The sequence below is a fragment of the Carcharodon carcharias genome, chromosome 15 (assembly GCF_017639515.1).
Source record: "Carcharodon carcharias isolate sCarCar2 chromosome 15, sCarCar2.pri, whole genome shotgun sequence".
NCBI classification, from domain to species: domain Eukaryota; kingdom Metazoa; phylum Chordata; class Chondrichthyes; order Lamniformes; family Lamnidae; genus Carcharodon; species Carcharodon carcharias.
In genome coordinates, this window is record NC_054481.1 from 118,085,457 (window position 1) to 118,104,118 (window position 18,662).

Below are 18,662 nucleotides of genomic sequence, written 5' to 3' on the forward strand. Positions count from 1 at the left end.
AGCGAAGGCTCATCAGATTGATTCCTGGGATGGCAGGATTGTCGTATTAGGAGAGATTAGGCCAACTAGGCCTGTATTCACTGCCGTTTAGAAGAATGAGAGGAGATCTCATTGAAACATATAAAATTCTGACAGGGATGGACAAACTGGATGCAGGGATGATGTTTCCTCTGGTTGGGAGGGTTAGAACAAGGGGTCAGTCTTAGAATACGGAGTAAACCACTTAGCACTGAGATGAGGAGAACTTCTTCATTCAGAGGGTGGTGAACCTATGGAATGCTCTACTGCAGAAGGCTGTGGAGAGCAAGTCACTGAATATATTGAAGGAGGAAATAGATAGATTTCTGGACTCTAAAGGCATCAAGGGGTGTGGGGAGAGCACAGGAGTATGGCATTGAGATAGGAGATCAGCCATGATCATATTGAATGACGGAACAGGCTTGAAGGGCCGAATGACCTACTCTGCTCCTATTTTCTGTTTCATGTGAATAAGAGTATTTTTCCCTCCAAATGTTACTCTGTTACGGAAAAAACTTCTTACCTTGCACATTCCATAATCTGTTAACTTGATGTGACCATCAGAGTCTAAGAGAACATTGTCCAATTTCAAATCTCTGTAAATGATTCCTCTGTCGTGAAGGAAGTTGAGAGCAATACATATTTCGGCAGCATAGAACCTAAAGGAGGCAAACATACAGGTAATTCCACTAAACCGCATCATGATGAGTATGGCCATCCTGTTAATAACTCTGGACAACTTTGCTTAATTTAAGAAACTAATTTTATGCTAGATAGTTTATTATAAATTTTTCCCCAGGGTGATTTTCATCTCATTGTCACCCCATTTGAGCTTCAAAATAGTGTGTTATTTGCCCAAAAATAAAGTGGCTGCTGGGTCCTGCCCACTTGCCACTACCTTGACATGCCGTCCAATTTTAAACACAAGTGAATCCTGACCATTACAGCTCCTCTCTGAAACAGGCAAGTGCCACATCAATATATGAAAATAGAGGTTGTGATTTCATTTAGACTCTGAAGCCATTTTTCATCATCACTATCCGAGTACAACCATTTTCTGCTAACGCCCACCAACCATGGGTAGTATAAGTCAGAAAGTGATTTTTAAAGACATCCTGAGCTGCTTTCAGGTAAAGTTTGAAGGTGCTTGTATTTTCTGCTGTCGGTTCTGTAATAATTGTCTGCCACTCCACGATGTGGCTGTTCTCTATACCACATAATAAATACAACCAGCACTTTGCATTTCTGATGCAGTAAGTTTGCCAAATCTGATTGGATGTACTCGTGGAGGTTTCATCACAGGGCATCCTGCCTCCAACCATGCTGTCCCTGTACTCCCGCAATTGGCTGTGCATCACGTCTATCTTTGCAGCATCCCACTTTCCCATGTCGACTGGAAGGCAAATGGACAATGTCCCATGACTACATGATTCTGGACTCTCAGCCAACAGCTTTCCCCCACAATGCCCAGTACTGATATACGAACAAATGAAATAGGAGCAGTGGTAGGCCATTTGGCCCCTCGAGCCTGGTCTGCCATTCATTCAATAAGATCATGGCTGATCAGTTTGTGTTTTGAATTCCACATTCCCACCTACCTCTGATAACCTTTGACTCCCTTGCCCAACGAGAAACTATCTACCTCTGCTTTAAAAATATTCAATGATCCTGCCTCCACTGCCTTCTGAGGCAGAGAGTTCCAAAGTCATATGCTCAAAAAAATTCTCCTCATCTCTGCCCTAAAAGGGCAACCCCTAATTTTAAAACAGTGCCCCCCTAGTTCTGGACTCACCCACAAAAGGAAACATCTTTTCCATGTCCAACCTGTCAAGACCATTCAGGATCTTACATACTTCAATCAAGTCACCTGTCACTCATCAAAATCTCCAGTGGAAACAAGGCCAGTCTGTCCAACCTTTCCTCATAAGACAACTCGTTCATTTCAGGCATCAATCTAGTAAACCTCCTCTGAACTGCCTCTACTGCATTTACATACTTTCTTAAATAAGACCACCAAAGCTGTACACAGTATTTGTGATGTGGTCTCACCAATGGCCTGTATAACTGAAGCATAACATCCTTACTTTTATGTTCCATTCCTCTCGTAATAAAGGATAGCATTCCACTAGCTTTCTTAATTGCTTACTGTACCTACATTTGAACTTTTTGTTACTCATGCACTTGAACACCGAGATCCCTCTACACCTCAGAATTTTGCAGCTGTTCTCCATTTAAGTAATACTCTGCTTTTTTATTCTTCCTGTCAATGTGAACAACTTGTCATTTTCCCACATTTTACTCCATCTGCCAGATTTTTGCCTACGCACTAAAGCTATCTTTATCTGTCTGCAACCTCCTTATGTCCTCCTCACAACATACTTTCATGCCTATCTTTGTGTCATAACTATATTATAACTAATAAGCAAACACATTCAAAGAAAATGACCAGAAGATTAATCCTTAATGCTTGAAGACTTCAGGACTATCCTGGAGGATTGGTCAGCCTATGCTGAAGGCTAAGAAGTAGATGCACCATCCCATTTCTTGATTCCAAATTGATGAGCTGCCGATGGATGTTGGGGAAAGGAACAGTTAACTCTCAAGGGGTTTAAATGGCAATTATTAGCTAACAAGCTAAGTGCCCATTTGGTATATATAAAAAGGGAAAACAGGTGAGACAAGGAACTGGTAGAATTTAATATACCAGAATAAAACATAGTCTGAAGGAGTTAGTCTTGGTCTCTGTCTTTATTATCAAGCAGCCATTGGAACTTATCAGTGGTAGCAGAGGATGGTTGCTGCTTGTAAGTAACATATTTTCTTCAGACAACAGACAATATTTAGAGTTAACATTAAGAGCAGAGTGGTTTGGAGTCACGCAAAAACAGCTGAATCAAAATGTAGAGGGTCAGGGTATGATTACCCACCGATGTTTTCTGAGTGTCAACCATATGACCAATGGAAGAACGAAATAACCTTGTGGACATGGGTTACATCCTTGTCAAAGAAAAAACAGGGAATAGGCTGATTAAATGCAACCTGGACTCCTTAAATGGCAAGGGCTGGAACAAGGAATTTGAGAATTCCACCAATTTTAGCTTTGGAGATAATACCCTAAAATTTTTGAAAAGGGTAGTGATTCCCTGTAAGATAGCTGGAGTCAATCATTTCATCAGCATGGATGTAGAGTCTAGCGAAATACCGTTACTGTTGAGCAGGCCATCAATGAAGAAAGCGCAAATGAAGCTGGACATGGAAAACGACAAGGCTACTGTATTTGGAAAACCTGTGGATTTACAATTTACGCAATCTGGACACTATTGTAGTCCTTTAATGAAATCTAACTTTTCTATTAAGGGAATGAAAGAAGTGCTATTAGCATCCGGGGATAGGAATTTACAGGGCAAAAAGCTAATTGTGTTAAAATTACATCGGCAGTTTGCCCACCCTTCTTCCCAAAGATTAAAAATTTTGCTAAGGAATTCAGGAATAAGGGATGGAGAGTACACTAAACTTATTGAGATAAGCAATAGATGTGATGTCTCTAAGAAATACAGAAGGACACCATCATGGCCCATAGTGAAGGATTTCAATGAAGTTGCGGCAGTGGATTTAAAGGTGTGAGATGAAGAAAAGAACATTTTTATTTTACGTTTCATAGCTTTGGCAACAAAATTTAACCAGTTGACAATCATACACAGTAAAGAAAAGAAAATAATTGTGGACCAGGTAACGGAAAAGTGGACAGGGACTGGATTGTGACCACCGGCAAAATCCCTCACTGATAATGGGGGGGGGGGGGGGGAATTTGCTAACAATGAGTTTTGGGATATATGCGAAAATATGAATATAATAGTTAGAAATACACCAGCAGAAAGCCCTTTTAATAACTGTGTATGTGAAAGGAATCATGCGGTGATAGATGAGATGCTTCGTAAAATTTTAGCAGATAGACCAAGCTGTAAATTAACATCTGTTCTAGCATGGACAAGAATTCACTCAGATGATCAGAGGTTATCGTCCATATCAGTTGGTTTTTGGCAGAAATCAAAACATTTTTTCAGTCCTGAATGATCATTCCCCAGCTTGAGAGGGAACTACAATTAGCTCTACTTTTTCTGAGCATTTAAATGCACTACACACAGGCAGATTATTTCTTAAAGTCAAAATTTCAGAAACAATTTGGTGAGCATTGAACATAATGTACAACCATCGGAAATGATTTTTAATCAGGGAGACATGGTATACTATAAAAGAGAAGGACTTAACGAGTGGGAAGGCCTCGGAAAGGTTATAGGTAAAGATGGTAAAACAGCTATTTTACAGTATAGGAGCCAGACTATTCGGATACATTCATCGAAGTTAGTTGGTGCGGATTACAAATTTGTGGGTCCAGAAAGGATTACAGGAAGTGATGAAGAACCATGTACTTCTCACACCCATATGCTGCATGGTTGCGAGGATCAGGTTGCTAAAGTTGACGGGGTATCCGAAGATGGACACAGTAATTCAAACTAACAAGATGAAGTGATCTGTCCAAAGGGACAACTGCCAAAAGTTGGCATTTAAAGTTACATACTTGACAGAAGGGGCCAGTCAATGGAGTGATGCAACGACTTAGGTATGGCCTAGGGAAGGCCACTGGAAAATATAAAAACTGGTTAAGTGTACAAGATAAAAGGACAGGAGGTTAGGCCTATGGATTGAGAACATGAAGTACAAAAATGAAAGGCATGAAAATGCAGCGTGAGCTCAGGCAGTGGGTCTGGGAGTGAACATGCCTCTAGGAAGACATTGCGAACTGTTGAAAGAACATCTTTAAATAAAAGAGGGAGATCAAACAGTAACAGTCCAAAGCAGGAAAGAGAATGTAGCTTAATATGGCCATGGAATATGGCACAGACTAGTAATGCTACAAGGAACAGGAGCCCATGTGATTGAGAAGCCTTAGTAGCTTCAAACAAATTAGACAATAAATTAATAAAGGATGCCAAACATTAAGAACTACATAATTGGAAAGAATTTGGGGGTATACAAAGAGGTGCCAGATAGGGGACAACCAGCTCCATCTCATAGATGGATATGCAAGGAAAAGGCACAGCTGACTCGGCTGTGCACCTGCCGAACTGTCAAAGGTCTATAAAGGCCTGTTAAAAACAAATTAAACTAATGAACTGAGCTGCCCGTCCAATCTTAAGGTTGGCGGGCAGACGAAGAGCCTAGGCGGCCTTCGCATTTTTCATGGAACCTCATCCTCGGGTGGGATCAGGTTTCATGAAGTGTTATAAAAATTGAATTAAAATTTTTATAACGATTCATTGACACGTCCCACTTTCAATGTGACACTGTCTTAAAATTTTTTATTTTCTTTATTTAGTTTTTTAAAACTTAAACTAATCTCCTTGAGGCACCACTGTGCCTCAGGGAGATTTCTACATTCTTTCGCGCATGTGCAGACCACAACTCAGGGAAACCCCCATCCCCGCACAGGGAACACTCAGCGCTTCCAGGCGCACGTCACACTGGGTGGGCCTTAATCAGGAGCACAGATTGTGTCCACACCCGCCCCCGCAAAATCCCCCCCGACGAGGGGAAAATTCTGTCCATAAAGTTAAAGACAGGCTAGTGGCATGAGGTTTTAAAGAAAAATAGTGACCAAAAAGTTATTCTGAAGATATCCTTGGCTCAGTTGGCTAAAAATGCTCGGGAAAGCAAGTCAATTGATATTAAAGCTGTCTTTTTGCAGGGGCACCAACTTCAAAGGGAAGTTTTCCTCCATCCACTGAAAGAGGCACCAAACGCAGAAGGGACATTCTGGAAGTTAAATAAATGCGTATACGGTTTAAATGACACCTCCAGAATTTGGTATTTTTCAGTGAGGTCAGTTTTGTTAAAGTTGGCTGTCTTCAAGTTGAAAGCAGAACCGGCATTGTTTTATTGGCACCATGGAAAGAAACTGGCAGGCATCTTTATGGAGCATGTAGACGATTTTTTTGTAAGGTGGTAGTAGGAAATTTGAAACGGTTGTCATTAATGGGCTCAGAATGGAGCTCAAGATTGGAAGTCAGGCTTCTAGTGCATTTAAATACATTGGATTGGAAATCAGACAGAGTGGATCACAGGTCATTTTACATCAGCAATCCTACTTTAAGAATGTCAATCCCATTGCAATTAGTTGTGGTAGGGCCTCCAAAAAATGATACAGCAGCTTCTAAAATGCAAAAAGAGGAACTCAGAAGTCTAATTGGGCAACTCAATTGGCTAGGAAAACGAACAAGGCCGACGTCAATTTTGAAATTTTTAGAATTGAGCACTAAAATGAACAATCCCAAGGTTGAAGAAATTATTCAAGCAAACAAAATATTGACAAAATTAAACATGGAGCAGTGAGTTTTCAAATACCCATCTCTGGATGATGTTAGAAAAATGATTGTGTTTAGTGACATGTCTTATGCAACTCTATGTGATGGGTTTTCGAGTGCAGGAGGATTTATAATATTTGTCATTGAGGAAGAAGGTAAATGTTGCCCTTTGGCATGGGAAGCTAAAAGGATAGGAAAATTTGTAAAAAGTATGTTGGCAGTGGAGACTCTCGCTCTTGTTGAGATGGTAGATATGACATTCTTCATATCAATGATGCAGGCAGAAATTTTAAATGGAAAAGGGTATTCAGGAATCATACCTATTGAATGTCATACAGACAATAAGTCACTTTGGGAAAATGCTCGCTCTACGAAGTGCATTAACAAAAAGAGATTGCGAATTGACATTGCAAGCTTAAAACAGATGCTAGAGAAGGAGACTGCCAAGATCAAATGGATTGATAGCACCTACCAATTGTCCGACCGCTTCACTAAACGAGGAGTGAGCTCCAAAAAGTTATTGGAGATCCTCAAAGAGGCTTGTCTTTTCCTTTGAGAAGGCAAAAAGGAATTTTTTTTTGTGTGGACATTTCTATACATTTTCTAAGAAGGGGGAATAAGGAGAATTTATTGAATGAAAAATATATATTGATGTTTGTGCTGTGGATAAAAAGATTCATTTTTAAAAAAATATATAATTAAGGGTTACTTTCATCTTAAGAAGAGGGGAATCTGTTGGGGAAGGAAACAGCTAACTCTCAAGGACTTTAAATAGTAATTATTAGTTAACAAGCTAAGTACCCATTTGATATATATAAAAAGGGAAAACAGGAGAGACAAGGAGCTTTGAGTTTTATATACCAGATTAAAACTCAGTTTTAAGCAATCAGTCTTGGTCTCTGTCTTTATTGCCAAGTAGCCATTGAAACTTAACAATGGAGATCAAATTTCGTGTTGGCAGACCCCTCATGACATTAACAATGGGAGACATGGAAAACTGCGTGGGTTCCCCACTGGAGATCCAGTGTGATCATTGCATGTGCTCTGCCCATATCTTACCCAATTACTGCTCAGACATAAAAATTGCCCCTGAAAACTGCAGCTGACATCACAAACCTACATTCCTTCGCCCTGACAACAGTGGATAGACATGAAAAGATTGGGAGTGGGAAAAGCACCTATCTAAAATGTCTTACCTCATCACAATTTCGTGACAACCTTGTCAATTTTTTCCATTATAAATTTACATTTTCACATTTATAATGGAACCTGCTTATGTAAATTTGTCACATGGAAATTACACCCTTCAGCTACTGATGTCCCTATAGCTTAAGAGCCTTTACTTGAGAGAAACCTCCTATGCTCCAACTGACGCAGGCTTCTGAAAATCTAGGAAGTTTTTCTATTTAACTATAATTAAGTTTATAAAAAGGGCACTGAATATATATATCTATTTTATACATATACAATATTAATTTTATCTCTGCTCAAGTTGGGTGAATTAGCTCTCAACCTCTAGCCCACCACATTTACCTGAGAGCCACATTTGGTTTAGACTCCTTTTGTGCAATACTACTTGAGATTGCCTAGCATAAAACAAATGCCATCTGTATGATGGAATATTCCAATTATTGTACACTGCATACCTGCATGTGCAACGGAGCACTGCTAGTTAAAGATGAAGAGGTACTTTTACCACTTAAGAGAAATTCTTGTAAAATTTGTTTTCTTTCAACATGCTGGTGTTTGTCGATTATCCCTTGGCTCCTGTGAAACTGGGCAGTGATGGTGGAAATTGGACCAAAAGGATCCGCTTATATGCCATTTTTTTCGGGGGCCAGTAATCGATTGCCATAGCCCAATATTCAACCAACGTAAAGCACTAATAATTTTCGGCTAGTTCTATGATTGGTCTCTTGGTAGTCTGGTGGCCTGTTATTTGGATTAGGAATTTATTTTATGTTCCCATTGTCTTCTGTCTCTGTAATGTTTTATCATGTAGACCGTACGATTATTTCTCTTGCTGTAATGCTATCATTATGCACCTGTTTAAGGCTCATTGCTTAGAGGTTCCTTTTCTAAATGTAAGGTAATACTAAATATCATTTTTCATTGTCCATGATGCTTTCAAAAGCAATAGCAATCAGTGTAAAAAAAAATCACAATTATTTTTGATAGTTCAAGAAAGTTGGTCAATAATGTAAAGATTATCAGTAATTAAATAAAGAAAAAAAACAACAAATATTGGTCTGAATGAATAGGACATATTTATATCCATTCATGGTTGGTGGCCAAACAGCAAAATTAACTCAAACACAGGGGTCAGAATTTTCTGCCTGCTGGGCAGGTGGGCCTGACCCAATTTCCGGCGGGCAGGGAGCCGATCCCCACCAGAGAAGCGGGTCCCGCCACCATTTTACGTGGGCAGGCCTTAATTGGCGTGACATCAGTCGGGAAGCACTATGCGCTTCCTGTGTGGGCGGGGGGCATTCCCCAAAAGAGTGCGCTCTTTCGCGCATGCGCACATCTCCATGAGGAGAAGTGCTGCCTCAGGGAGATCGCTGACAGTTTTAAAACGTTAAAAATAGAAAAAAAAATCCTTAACATGTCCCCCTCATGTGACAATGTCACACGAGATGGGATATGTTCATAAATTACACTAAAACTTTATTAAACTTTTAAAATCCCTATATGAAACCTCATCCTGCTGGTGGATGAGGTTTCATGTTTTTTCTATTGCCCGCAGGGGCTCCTGGCCTGCCCACCGACCTTAATTGGCCATTGACAAGTCGGCGGGTGCACAGCTGATTTTGCTGCGTGCCCACCTTCCTGAAAATTTAAATGGGGCGGGATGATGTCGGGGGTTCCCCCCAACATCATCCCACATCATATTACGTGTCGGCGAGCATGCCCCGCCCTCTGCTCGCCGACAGCAAAATTCAGCCCAAGGTTTAATGTATTCCTGACTACTCATTATCTTATATGAGAACATAGGAAATATTGATGGCTGTCAAGAAAGCAATCCACTTTGAAAGGGCTTAAACATCATCATGTACCACTAGAGCAAAACTGGATTTTTTTTTGAGAGTCATAAAACCTCTAGTATTGCATGACTCTCCACTAATTTGGTGACACATACCTGATATTTCAAAAATTGATTCTTTTGATTTCCAATGTAGGCCACAAAGCACAAATCAGTGGCACTTTTGGTGGCTTTAATGACTACCAGTTATTAATTCTCTGCACAACTCTGAATCAGAAACAATATTTTATAAAATTAAACAATGCCACAGGGTTAGTACATATTCTTAATCAGCTATTGTTTAGTAACTTGAGAAAGAAGGGCAAAGAAAGAAACAAAGGAAGAAAGAAGATGGCAAAAATGGCAAAAGAAAAGGAATAAAGAAAGAGAAAAAAAATGAGAATCAAAGAATGAAAAAGAAAGGAAGTGGTGCTTCCTCTGAGCATTCTTCCCATCTGCAAAAACCGACATGCAAAGATGAAAGCCTCGGGGGGGCACTCAATGCAGACTTCAGTGTAAAATCTCAAAATTACATAATAGACAGGCTGGAAAGTTCCAAGAGCTGAGTACATCAGAAACAATGGGTGGAATTGTCCCTGATTTGCACTAAGTGCGGTAATGGGCGGGAAAAGCGACATTTTACCCACTGGCCGCAATGGTGGCTTTTCATGCCATATCATCCCAAACCTTCCACATTAATTATACATTCCCGGGATACTCGACATTTCGATGGCGGGCTCTGATTCGCCCGCCACACCGTCACCTCACCGCTTTCTCATGCCAGGCACCACATTTAAAGTACAGCCAAGCTCATTGCTTCCAGTCTAGGACTGCAGCAAAGAAGGCATGGCTCTGAAAGGCAAGGCAACTGCAGCCCTCAAGCATCTTTTGGACACCATGGAGGCCCACTGTGATGTCCTTCAACCCCACTCTGGCCGCAGGAGGGGCAGCAATATTACCACTCCGGTTTGGTAGGTGATGGCAGTGGTAATCAGTGCCAATGCTGCACAGAAGAGGTTGTCCATCCAATGAAGATAGAGGAAGAATGATCTCATTTGTTCAGCTGGGGTATGGCAACTATCTCATCACTCTAAATTCACACACTCAAGCCCATCACGCATTCACTGGCATCTCACTCACTGCCAGCTCAAGGGTCATCACCACCCATTCTCACTCATACCCTCATGTCCATCTGGTCTCATCTCCTCTGCAGACTGCTTCCTCAGGCCTCACTATCTTGAGGCCACTTGAACAGACCAACATGTGCCCACCCAACACACACCCTTGGATATCCTCTTTCCCTGGTACAGCCCTCATCCTGCAGACTCTTCCCTTGCCTGAAGCCACTTCTCCACCTTCCCCAAGCAAACCCTAGCCCTGCAGCCATTGAAAAGCCACCCACAAATGGCTGATCTGGCAGGCAGAAACCTGCCCGTGAGCCCCACTAAAAGAGATGGGGTGCAGTCTGTGAAGCTTGGTGCTGATGACTGCGAGTGCTGACCAAAGCAAGGTAGGCAAACAATCCTTGAAGTCCTGAGTGAAGTGCAGCCCGCCAGGTACAAGCCTTATATAGGTTGTTGTGAAGCATGTCGGCATGTTTTCCTGCCGACGTGGGCGGATGATCCAGCACAGGGCGGGAGGTGGCCTGTGAACAATTCTGGTGGGATGGCCTAATAATGATATGCAGATGTATTATAATGAGGTTCCCGACGTCCGATGGCAGGTTGAGCAGATGATCACAAAGTGGTTTCACACAGTTGTGAAAGCGATCACGCCGTATTGTCCACTCAAGCCATTGAACATGCCCGGTGCCAGGGGGAATGGAAAATCCCAGCCAATGACACATATGTTAACAACAATATGTAATTATGTAGTGTTTTTAATGTAACAAACATTCCCAAGGTGCTTCACAGGAGCATTATAAAACAAAACTTGACACTAAACCAGAAAGGGAGATAATAGGGCAGATGAATGGTGTGTTTTAAGGAGCATCTTAAAGGGGGAAAATAGAGGTGGAGTGGTTTAGGGAGGCAATTCCAAAGCTTAGGGCTTTGGCAGCTGAAGGGACAGCTGCTAATAGTGGACTGTTGCAACGATCAAAATAGGGATTATCAAGAGATCAGAATTGGAGGAGCGCAGATATCTTGAAGTGTTATAGGGCTGGAAGAAATGAGAGATTGGAAGGGATGAGGCCTTGGAGAGATTTCAAAACATAGGTGAGAATTTTAAAAATTAATACGTTGTTTAACCGGCAGCCAATGTAGGTCAGCAAGTATAAGGTGAGGGTGAAAGTGACTTGGTACAAGTTAGGGTTCAGGCAGTTAATTCCAAAAACTTGTTAGGTTTATGACCATAATTAGCTGAGATAACAGTATCTTTTACAGAGATAACTAAAAGATGCTGACCTCTTTCTTCCTGTGCCCACCCCAATCAGTAAGTCACACTGGCAGCAACCCAGTGTCAGATTTATTTATCATTCCAATCATTCAGTTCAGTACTGTCAGCCTGATGAATTTGTACTATCCACAATTTTTCCATTATTCTGACATGTACCTAGCATGTTCTTCAGGAAGTTTCCTCTGCCGTTGCATATGAAACATGAGGTCACCACCATTGACGTATTCTATAACCAGAAACAGCCTGAAACATACCACAGAAAACAAAGTTAAATAAATAAAATGCAAAAACACTGAGAACTGCTGTTTAGATAATGCTAAATATGCATAAGAGTTCTTTGCTTTCTTAAGTTTCAATACAATAAGGAACCATACCAAGCACTTTTTTGGCTTTTGCAAATATATTTAAGATTGCTTGTAGTCAAGTGAGCTTTGAATTTGTGATGTACAGGAGCTCACAAAATCCAGTGTGCCAGTCAGTAATATCAATCCCACTACCAAGGCTCATTTGTCCATTTATAAGCTAGAAATACAAAAGGCATTCCTATAGAATGGCATTATCCCTACACAAGCACAAAAACATAAATACAGCTTTAAGACAACATCATGAATACAATGCCAATGATGACACCAAAGATAATTTGTGCATGTGTTCCTGGTGGGCTTGCTGCTTGGCAACTGTGCCAGTGGTTTTAAAACACAACCACTGTCTCAGTCTTGTCATAAATATCAAAGCCAGAGTGTCACAAAAAATGGCAGAGAAGACAAATGTCATTTATTTTTCTAAGTTTGTTCCCTTTCTCTTCATTTGAGTCCAATTGCTGACATTCTGCTATCCTCTAGCAAGCAGGGTGGGCAGTTTGAGTTGCAGCAGGCCGGGTCCCTACAAGTGTCAGTCTGTGATGCAGTCCAAAATTGGTGAAATTCAACCAATTAAGGAAAGCAAGCTAGCATTGTGAACAGTCGGAGGACTTGAAATGGCAAGCTTCTGAATGGAAAATTATGGCCAAAATCAATCAAGACACAAGGGCTTGATTTTATGGTAAGCGGTATTCCCCACCCCTCCCAACTAAAGTCAGTCGGGAGCCTGTCCACAAAAAAGCCGGCTGATCCGCTTGGCAGGGCATTAATTGGCTCAGGGTGAGACTTCTTCCCGATCTGGGAAGGAAGTTCTGCCTTAGAGCTGCTGGCCAATCCGATTGGCTGGCAACTCTGAAGTCCCAGCAGTGCCAGGTTCAAGCAGTGGCCGCTGCTGGGACTACACCCAGTTCCGAAAAGGAGGTGGTTATGAAAGCCAGACTGAAGGTGAGTCCGGGATATCGGCAGGGTATGACTGGCAGGCCCTGGTGAGAGGGGGGTGGGGAGTGAGAGGCTGAGTTTGAGAGGCAGTGGAGGAGGGTATGACCTAGGGGTGGCGGGAGGAGTTGGGATGCCTCCAATGATCACAGAGGACCTCCCCAAAAGAGATCCCCCCCGCCCCCCCACCATGCCTGACACCAGCCTGTTCAGTAAAATTTGCCAGACTACCCACTTGACCTGAACGCCCCCACCACCACAGGTAAAATTGTGGTGGGGGTGCAGAAGAGTTGGCTGCTTAGGGGCCTCAATATGCTAAAGGGCAAGTGGGCGACCGGGTGTCTCCAATGTGCCCCACATAAAATAGGAGACAGGTTGGGGCAGGCAGGAAGGCAGTGGGCAGGCCACACAATGCATTTTATATGCCTTCAAACACGCCAGTGGAAAGCAGTAAAATCCAGCCCACATGTACTATGTAGGATCCTTATTTAATATTTTGATATCTCCAGATTAGTTAGTTACAATTACAAAGGTCCAATGAAAAAATAAGAGAAAAGAAAATAAAATGAGTTTTATTAAGGATCATTTATTACCTGCTTTCTGTTTGGAAACATGAGTGAAGACCAACCAGAAATGGATTACTAGAGGCCTGTTCAAACACATGTTTTTCTGTTTGTACCCAATCGATATCCTGTGAAGGAAAAGAGAATTGCATAATGCATGGTCCAAATGACAGACCACAAGATACGAATATATACAAATCTTAATTAGACTGGAAGTGAATTTTTTTAAAACTCCTCCTTGCCTAACTCCCCCTCAATAAAGGTCCACGTTAATTTTGGCTGAAAGGAGCAACAGAATATGTCTCGTCTGTTAACCTCCTCCATTCTTCAAACTTCAAAAAACATGGTTATAAAAAGCTTAAAAAAGATTTTGTCAGAGTATTTTTCATAAATAGAAGGTTTAGGGCATAATATAAATATTACATAGAATATACAACATTTGACCCCATCAGTTCATGCCAGCATTTAGGTTCCACTTGCACCTTCTCCCATTCTTCCTCATCTAATTTGATCAGCATAACCCTCTATTCTCTTCTCCCTCCTATGCGCACTTCTCTTAAATGCATCTATGCTATTTGGCTGAGCCACTCCCTGTGGTAGTGAGTTCCACATTCTCTCAACTCTCTAGAGAACGATGTTTCTTCTGCATTCCCTATTTGATTTCTTAGTCTCTATCTTATATTGATGGCCTCTAGTCCCACCATTCCAAAAGATCATGACTGATCTGATTGTGGCCTCAATGCTAATATCCTGACTACCCCTGAAACCCTTTGATTCCCTTGTTAATCAAAAATATATATACCTCTGCCTTAAAAATATTCAATGTCTCTGCCTCTACCACTCTCTGGGGAACAGAGTTCCACAGACTCATGACCATCCATGAGAAAGAAATTCTCATCTCAGTCTTAAATGGGAGACCCCTTATTTTTAAATTGTGTCCTCTGGTTCTGTCTCTCCCAAATGGGGAAATATCCTTTCAGCATCTACTTGTTTAAGCCCTCTCAGGATCTTATATGTTTCAATAAGATTGCCTCTCATTCTTCTAAATTCCAATGCATACAGGTCCAACCTTTCCTCATAAGATAGCTCCCTCGACCCAGGAAGCAGTCGAGTGAAAATAGCTGAAAATATATATTTATAAATAATATTACATTAAATATAGATTTAAATATATATATTTTAATATATCAAAACCCTTCATAACTTTAAGGATCTCTATTGGGTTACTCTTCAGCCTTCTCTTTTTAAGAGAAAAGTGACCACAGCCTATTTATTCTTTCCTGATGGGTATAGCCTTGCATTTCTGGTATCATCCTTTTAAAACTTTTTTGCACCCTCTCCATTGCCTCTATATCCTTTTCATAATGTGCACAGGCCTTTTAGAAAGCTAGATAAATTACACTACTACAATACCCTTGTATATTCTCTGTCATCTCTTCAAAGACCTCAATGAAGTTGGTCAAGCAAAGCTCTCTCTTTTGAAATCTATGCTGACCTTCATTATAGTATTTTTGGTTTTTAAATGTTTTTCTATTTTCTCCTTTGGGAGGCATTCCCATGATTTTTCCTAATACCAACTAACCCGATTGGTCTACTGTTTTCTGGAAAATTTTTATCTCCCTTAAGTATAGGTACAACATTAGCTATCAATCAGTCCTCTGGTATTACATCTTTTTCTAACGTATTATTAAATCTCGTCTGTAGATTCTTTTACTCTGTTCAGACCAAGGGTGTTATCCTCTTTGAGTTTGGTCAGTTTATTTACTATTTCACCTCTTTTTATTGAAAAAGCAGTTATACCATTTCCAGTCTGATCTTCCAATATCAGGTTCACCTGATCTATCTCCCTGGTAAATACCAGAACAAAGTAATTACTTAATATTTCTGCCATTTCACTATCATTGTTTGCGACTTTTATCCTGTAAATCCCTTGGTGGTCCTATTCCAATCCTGATCTTATGTGCCTGTAAGGTATTTTACTTTTTTTTATATGTTCCTGAACTTAATTTGATTGATCCTTTTTTGCATGCCTAATTGATTTTTTGACTTCTCTCCTAATTTCTTTGTATTCTACTTGCTTTTCATATATTTAACTCTATGTCCCTTTCCTGACCCTAAGCTTTTCTCCTTTGTGTTGTTAGTGATCCATCTGCCCAAATTCTACTGACAAGTGTATCAGAAAGTGCACCATATTCTCAAGGATGGTGTTTTTTTTCCCACCAATCCTACTTCCATCCATCTGAAGTCAATGTAGAACTTAAACCAGGATTGCTCTCTACACCAGAAAACTAAAGACAAGTTTGAGCAGCATCACGTCTGTTTGTTTTTTAAGTTACATTTCTATATCTACCTTTAAACAAGAGTCATTCATTACTATAATTGCACCCTTCGTTCCATCCAGATAAACCCTTCATTCCTGACTCTCGATCTCCTGTGTGTTCCTCCTCCCCTTAGCCATGCTATTGTAACAATCTAGATCCCATGCTCAGGAACATCCGAATTCTCTCAAAAGCCTTCAGCCTTTTCATCTCCCTCCTTCTACAAAACATTTCTTAAAACTCATTGCTCTGACCAAGTTTTTCATCACCCCCACTTCTAACATCTTTCTTTGACTCAACAACAAATTTTAACAATAGCTCTGAGGACTTTGAGATGTAATTCCACATGAAAGACACTTCAGAAATGCAAGCTGTTATTTTTTTAATATTCGTTCAAGGGATATGGGAATCGCTGGCTAGGCCAGAATTTATTGCCCATCCCTAAATGCCCTGAGGTGGTGGTGGTATGCTGCCTTCCTGAACTGCTGCAGTCCATGCATTGTAGGAACACCCACAGTGCTGTTAGTTCCAGGATTTTGACCGAGCAACAGTGAAGGAATGGCAATATTGTTCCAAGTCAGGATGGTGTGTGACTTAGAGGGGAACTTGCAGATGATGCGTTTGTCCTGCTAGGTAATAGGGGTCATGGGTTTGGAAGGTGCTGTCTAAAGAGTCTTGGTTGCCACAGCGCATCTTGTAGATGGTACTTACTGTGCGTTGGTGGTAGCAGGAGTGAATGTTTAAGGTGGTGGATGGGATGTCAATCAAGCGGGTTGCTTTTTCTTGGATGGTGACTAGCTTGTTGGAGCTGGAGTCATCCAGGCAAGTGGAGAGTATTCAATCACGCTCCTGCCTTGTGCCTTGTAGATGGTGGACAGACTTTGTCGAGTTAAGTGGTGAATTACTCTCCACAGAATTCCCAGCCTCTGACCTGCTCTTGTAGCCACAGTATTTATATGGCTGATCCAGTTCAGTTTATGGCAAGTGGCAACCCCCAGGATGTTTTAATCTGTTGACAAACATGATTAACCAAAGGATGCTGTATGAAATTTACCCACTTCCTAATAACCTTTGGCATTTTTACAGTTCAGGTCACACAGAGTGACGTCAATGCATCAGCTTCTCAATTTTGCATCACTTTAAGACAGATTCTTATCCACAATTTTTCTTTCCTTTCAATCTGCTGTTATCACCCCTCTCCTCAAAAAGCCTACACTCGATCCCACCCTCCATGCAAACTATTGTCCCGTCTCCAAACTTATTTCCTCGCCAAAGTCATGATGTCATCCAAATCCACACCCATCTTTCCCAGAACTCCGTATTTGAATTCCTCAAGTCAGGTTTTAGCCCCTGCCATGGTACCAAAACAGGTCTTACCAAAGTCTCAAATAACATCCTATGTGGCTGTGACAAAGGAAAACTATCTCTCCTCATCTTTCTGAACCTAGCTGAGTCTTTGACAAGGCTGATCACAATCTTCCTCCAAGCCCTCTCCAATGTCTTCCAGCTGGGTGGAACTGCACTCACCTGGCTCCATTCTTATCTATCTAATCATAGCCAGAGTATTGCATGCAATGGCTTCCTTTCTCGCTCGTGCACTGTTAATTCTGGTGTCCCCTAAGGGTCTATCCTTGGCCCCCTCCTATTTCTCATCTACATGCTGTCCCTGATGACATAATCCGAAAGCACAATGTTAGTTTTCAGATGTACACTGACGACTCCCAGTTCCAGCTCATTACCACGTCAAGTCCTCCACTGTTGCTGTATTATCAGACTGCTTAGCCAAGATCCAGAACGTGATGAGCAGAAATTTCCGCCAATTAAATGCTAGGAAGATTGAAGCCATTGTCTTCAGCACCAGCTCCAAACTCTGCTCCCCAGCTAGTTATTCCATCCCTAACCCTGGCAATAGAGACTGAGCTGAACTGTTCACAACTTTTGCTAACCTTGAAACGAACTTCCAGTCACATACCAATGCCATCACTAAGATTGCTTATTTCCATCTTTGTAACACTGCCTGACTTATACACCTGCCTCAGCTCATCTCCTGCTAAAATCCTCATACATGCTTTTATTGTCTATAGGTTTAACTATTCCAACACATTCATGGCTGGCCTCCCATATTTTACTCTTTGGAAATTTGAGGTCATCCAAAAATCTGCGCTTTTGTCCTTACTTGCAGCAAGTCCCATTCACCCATCACGTATTCTCATTGACTTACACTGGTTTCTGGCCAAGTAACGTCTCGATTTTAAAACTCCTATCCTTGATTTCAAACCTCTCCATGGTCTCTTACCTCCGCATTTCGGTAATCTCCTTCAGCCCCATAACTTTGAGGTAACTGTGCCCATCTAACTCTGGCCTCTTGAGCATTCCATGATTTTAACTGTTCCACCATTGGTGGCAGTGCCTTCAATTGCCTATGCCCTATGTTCTGGAGTTCCCTCCCTAAACCTCTCCAACTCGCTTCCTTTAAGGCGCTCCTTAAAACCTCTCTTTTTGACCAAGCTTTTCCTCATCCAAATGGAAAAGGTTTGTGTCGCCAAATTTCAGAGTTTCAACCTTACTCTACAACATTACTGGATAATTCTGTAGTGTTAACAATACAGAAACAATCATGTTCTGTTAAGGGTTTGATTATTTCTGTTTTGGAATCCTTCTTGCAATCCTGTTTTTACTCAGCCCTT

General features: G+C 41.2%; 1 protein-coding gene across 5 annotated transcripts in view; it reads right to left on the minus strand.

Annotated features, from left to right (window-relative positions):
- Positions 1-18,662, minus strand: part of prkcz (protein kinase C, zeta) — a 612,152-nt gene that overhangs the window by 207,993 nt on the left and 385,497 nt on the right. For all 5 annotated transcript variants that reach the window (XM_041206302.1, XM_041206300.1, XM_041206299.1 and 2 more), the window contains 3 exons: positions 13,688-13,785; positions 11,956-12,042; positions 542-677 (listed from right to left, as the gene is read on the minus strand). In XM_041206302.1, coding sequence (XP_041062236.1) covers positions 542-677; positions 11,956-12,042; positions 13,688-13,785 — 321 coding nt within the window. The remainder of the gene's footprint in view (positions 1-541; positions 678-11,955; positions 12,043-13,687; positions 13,786-18,662) is intronic.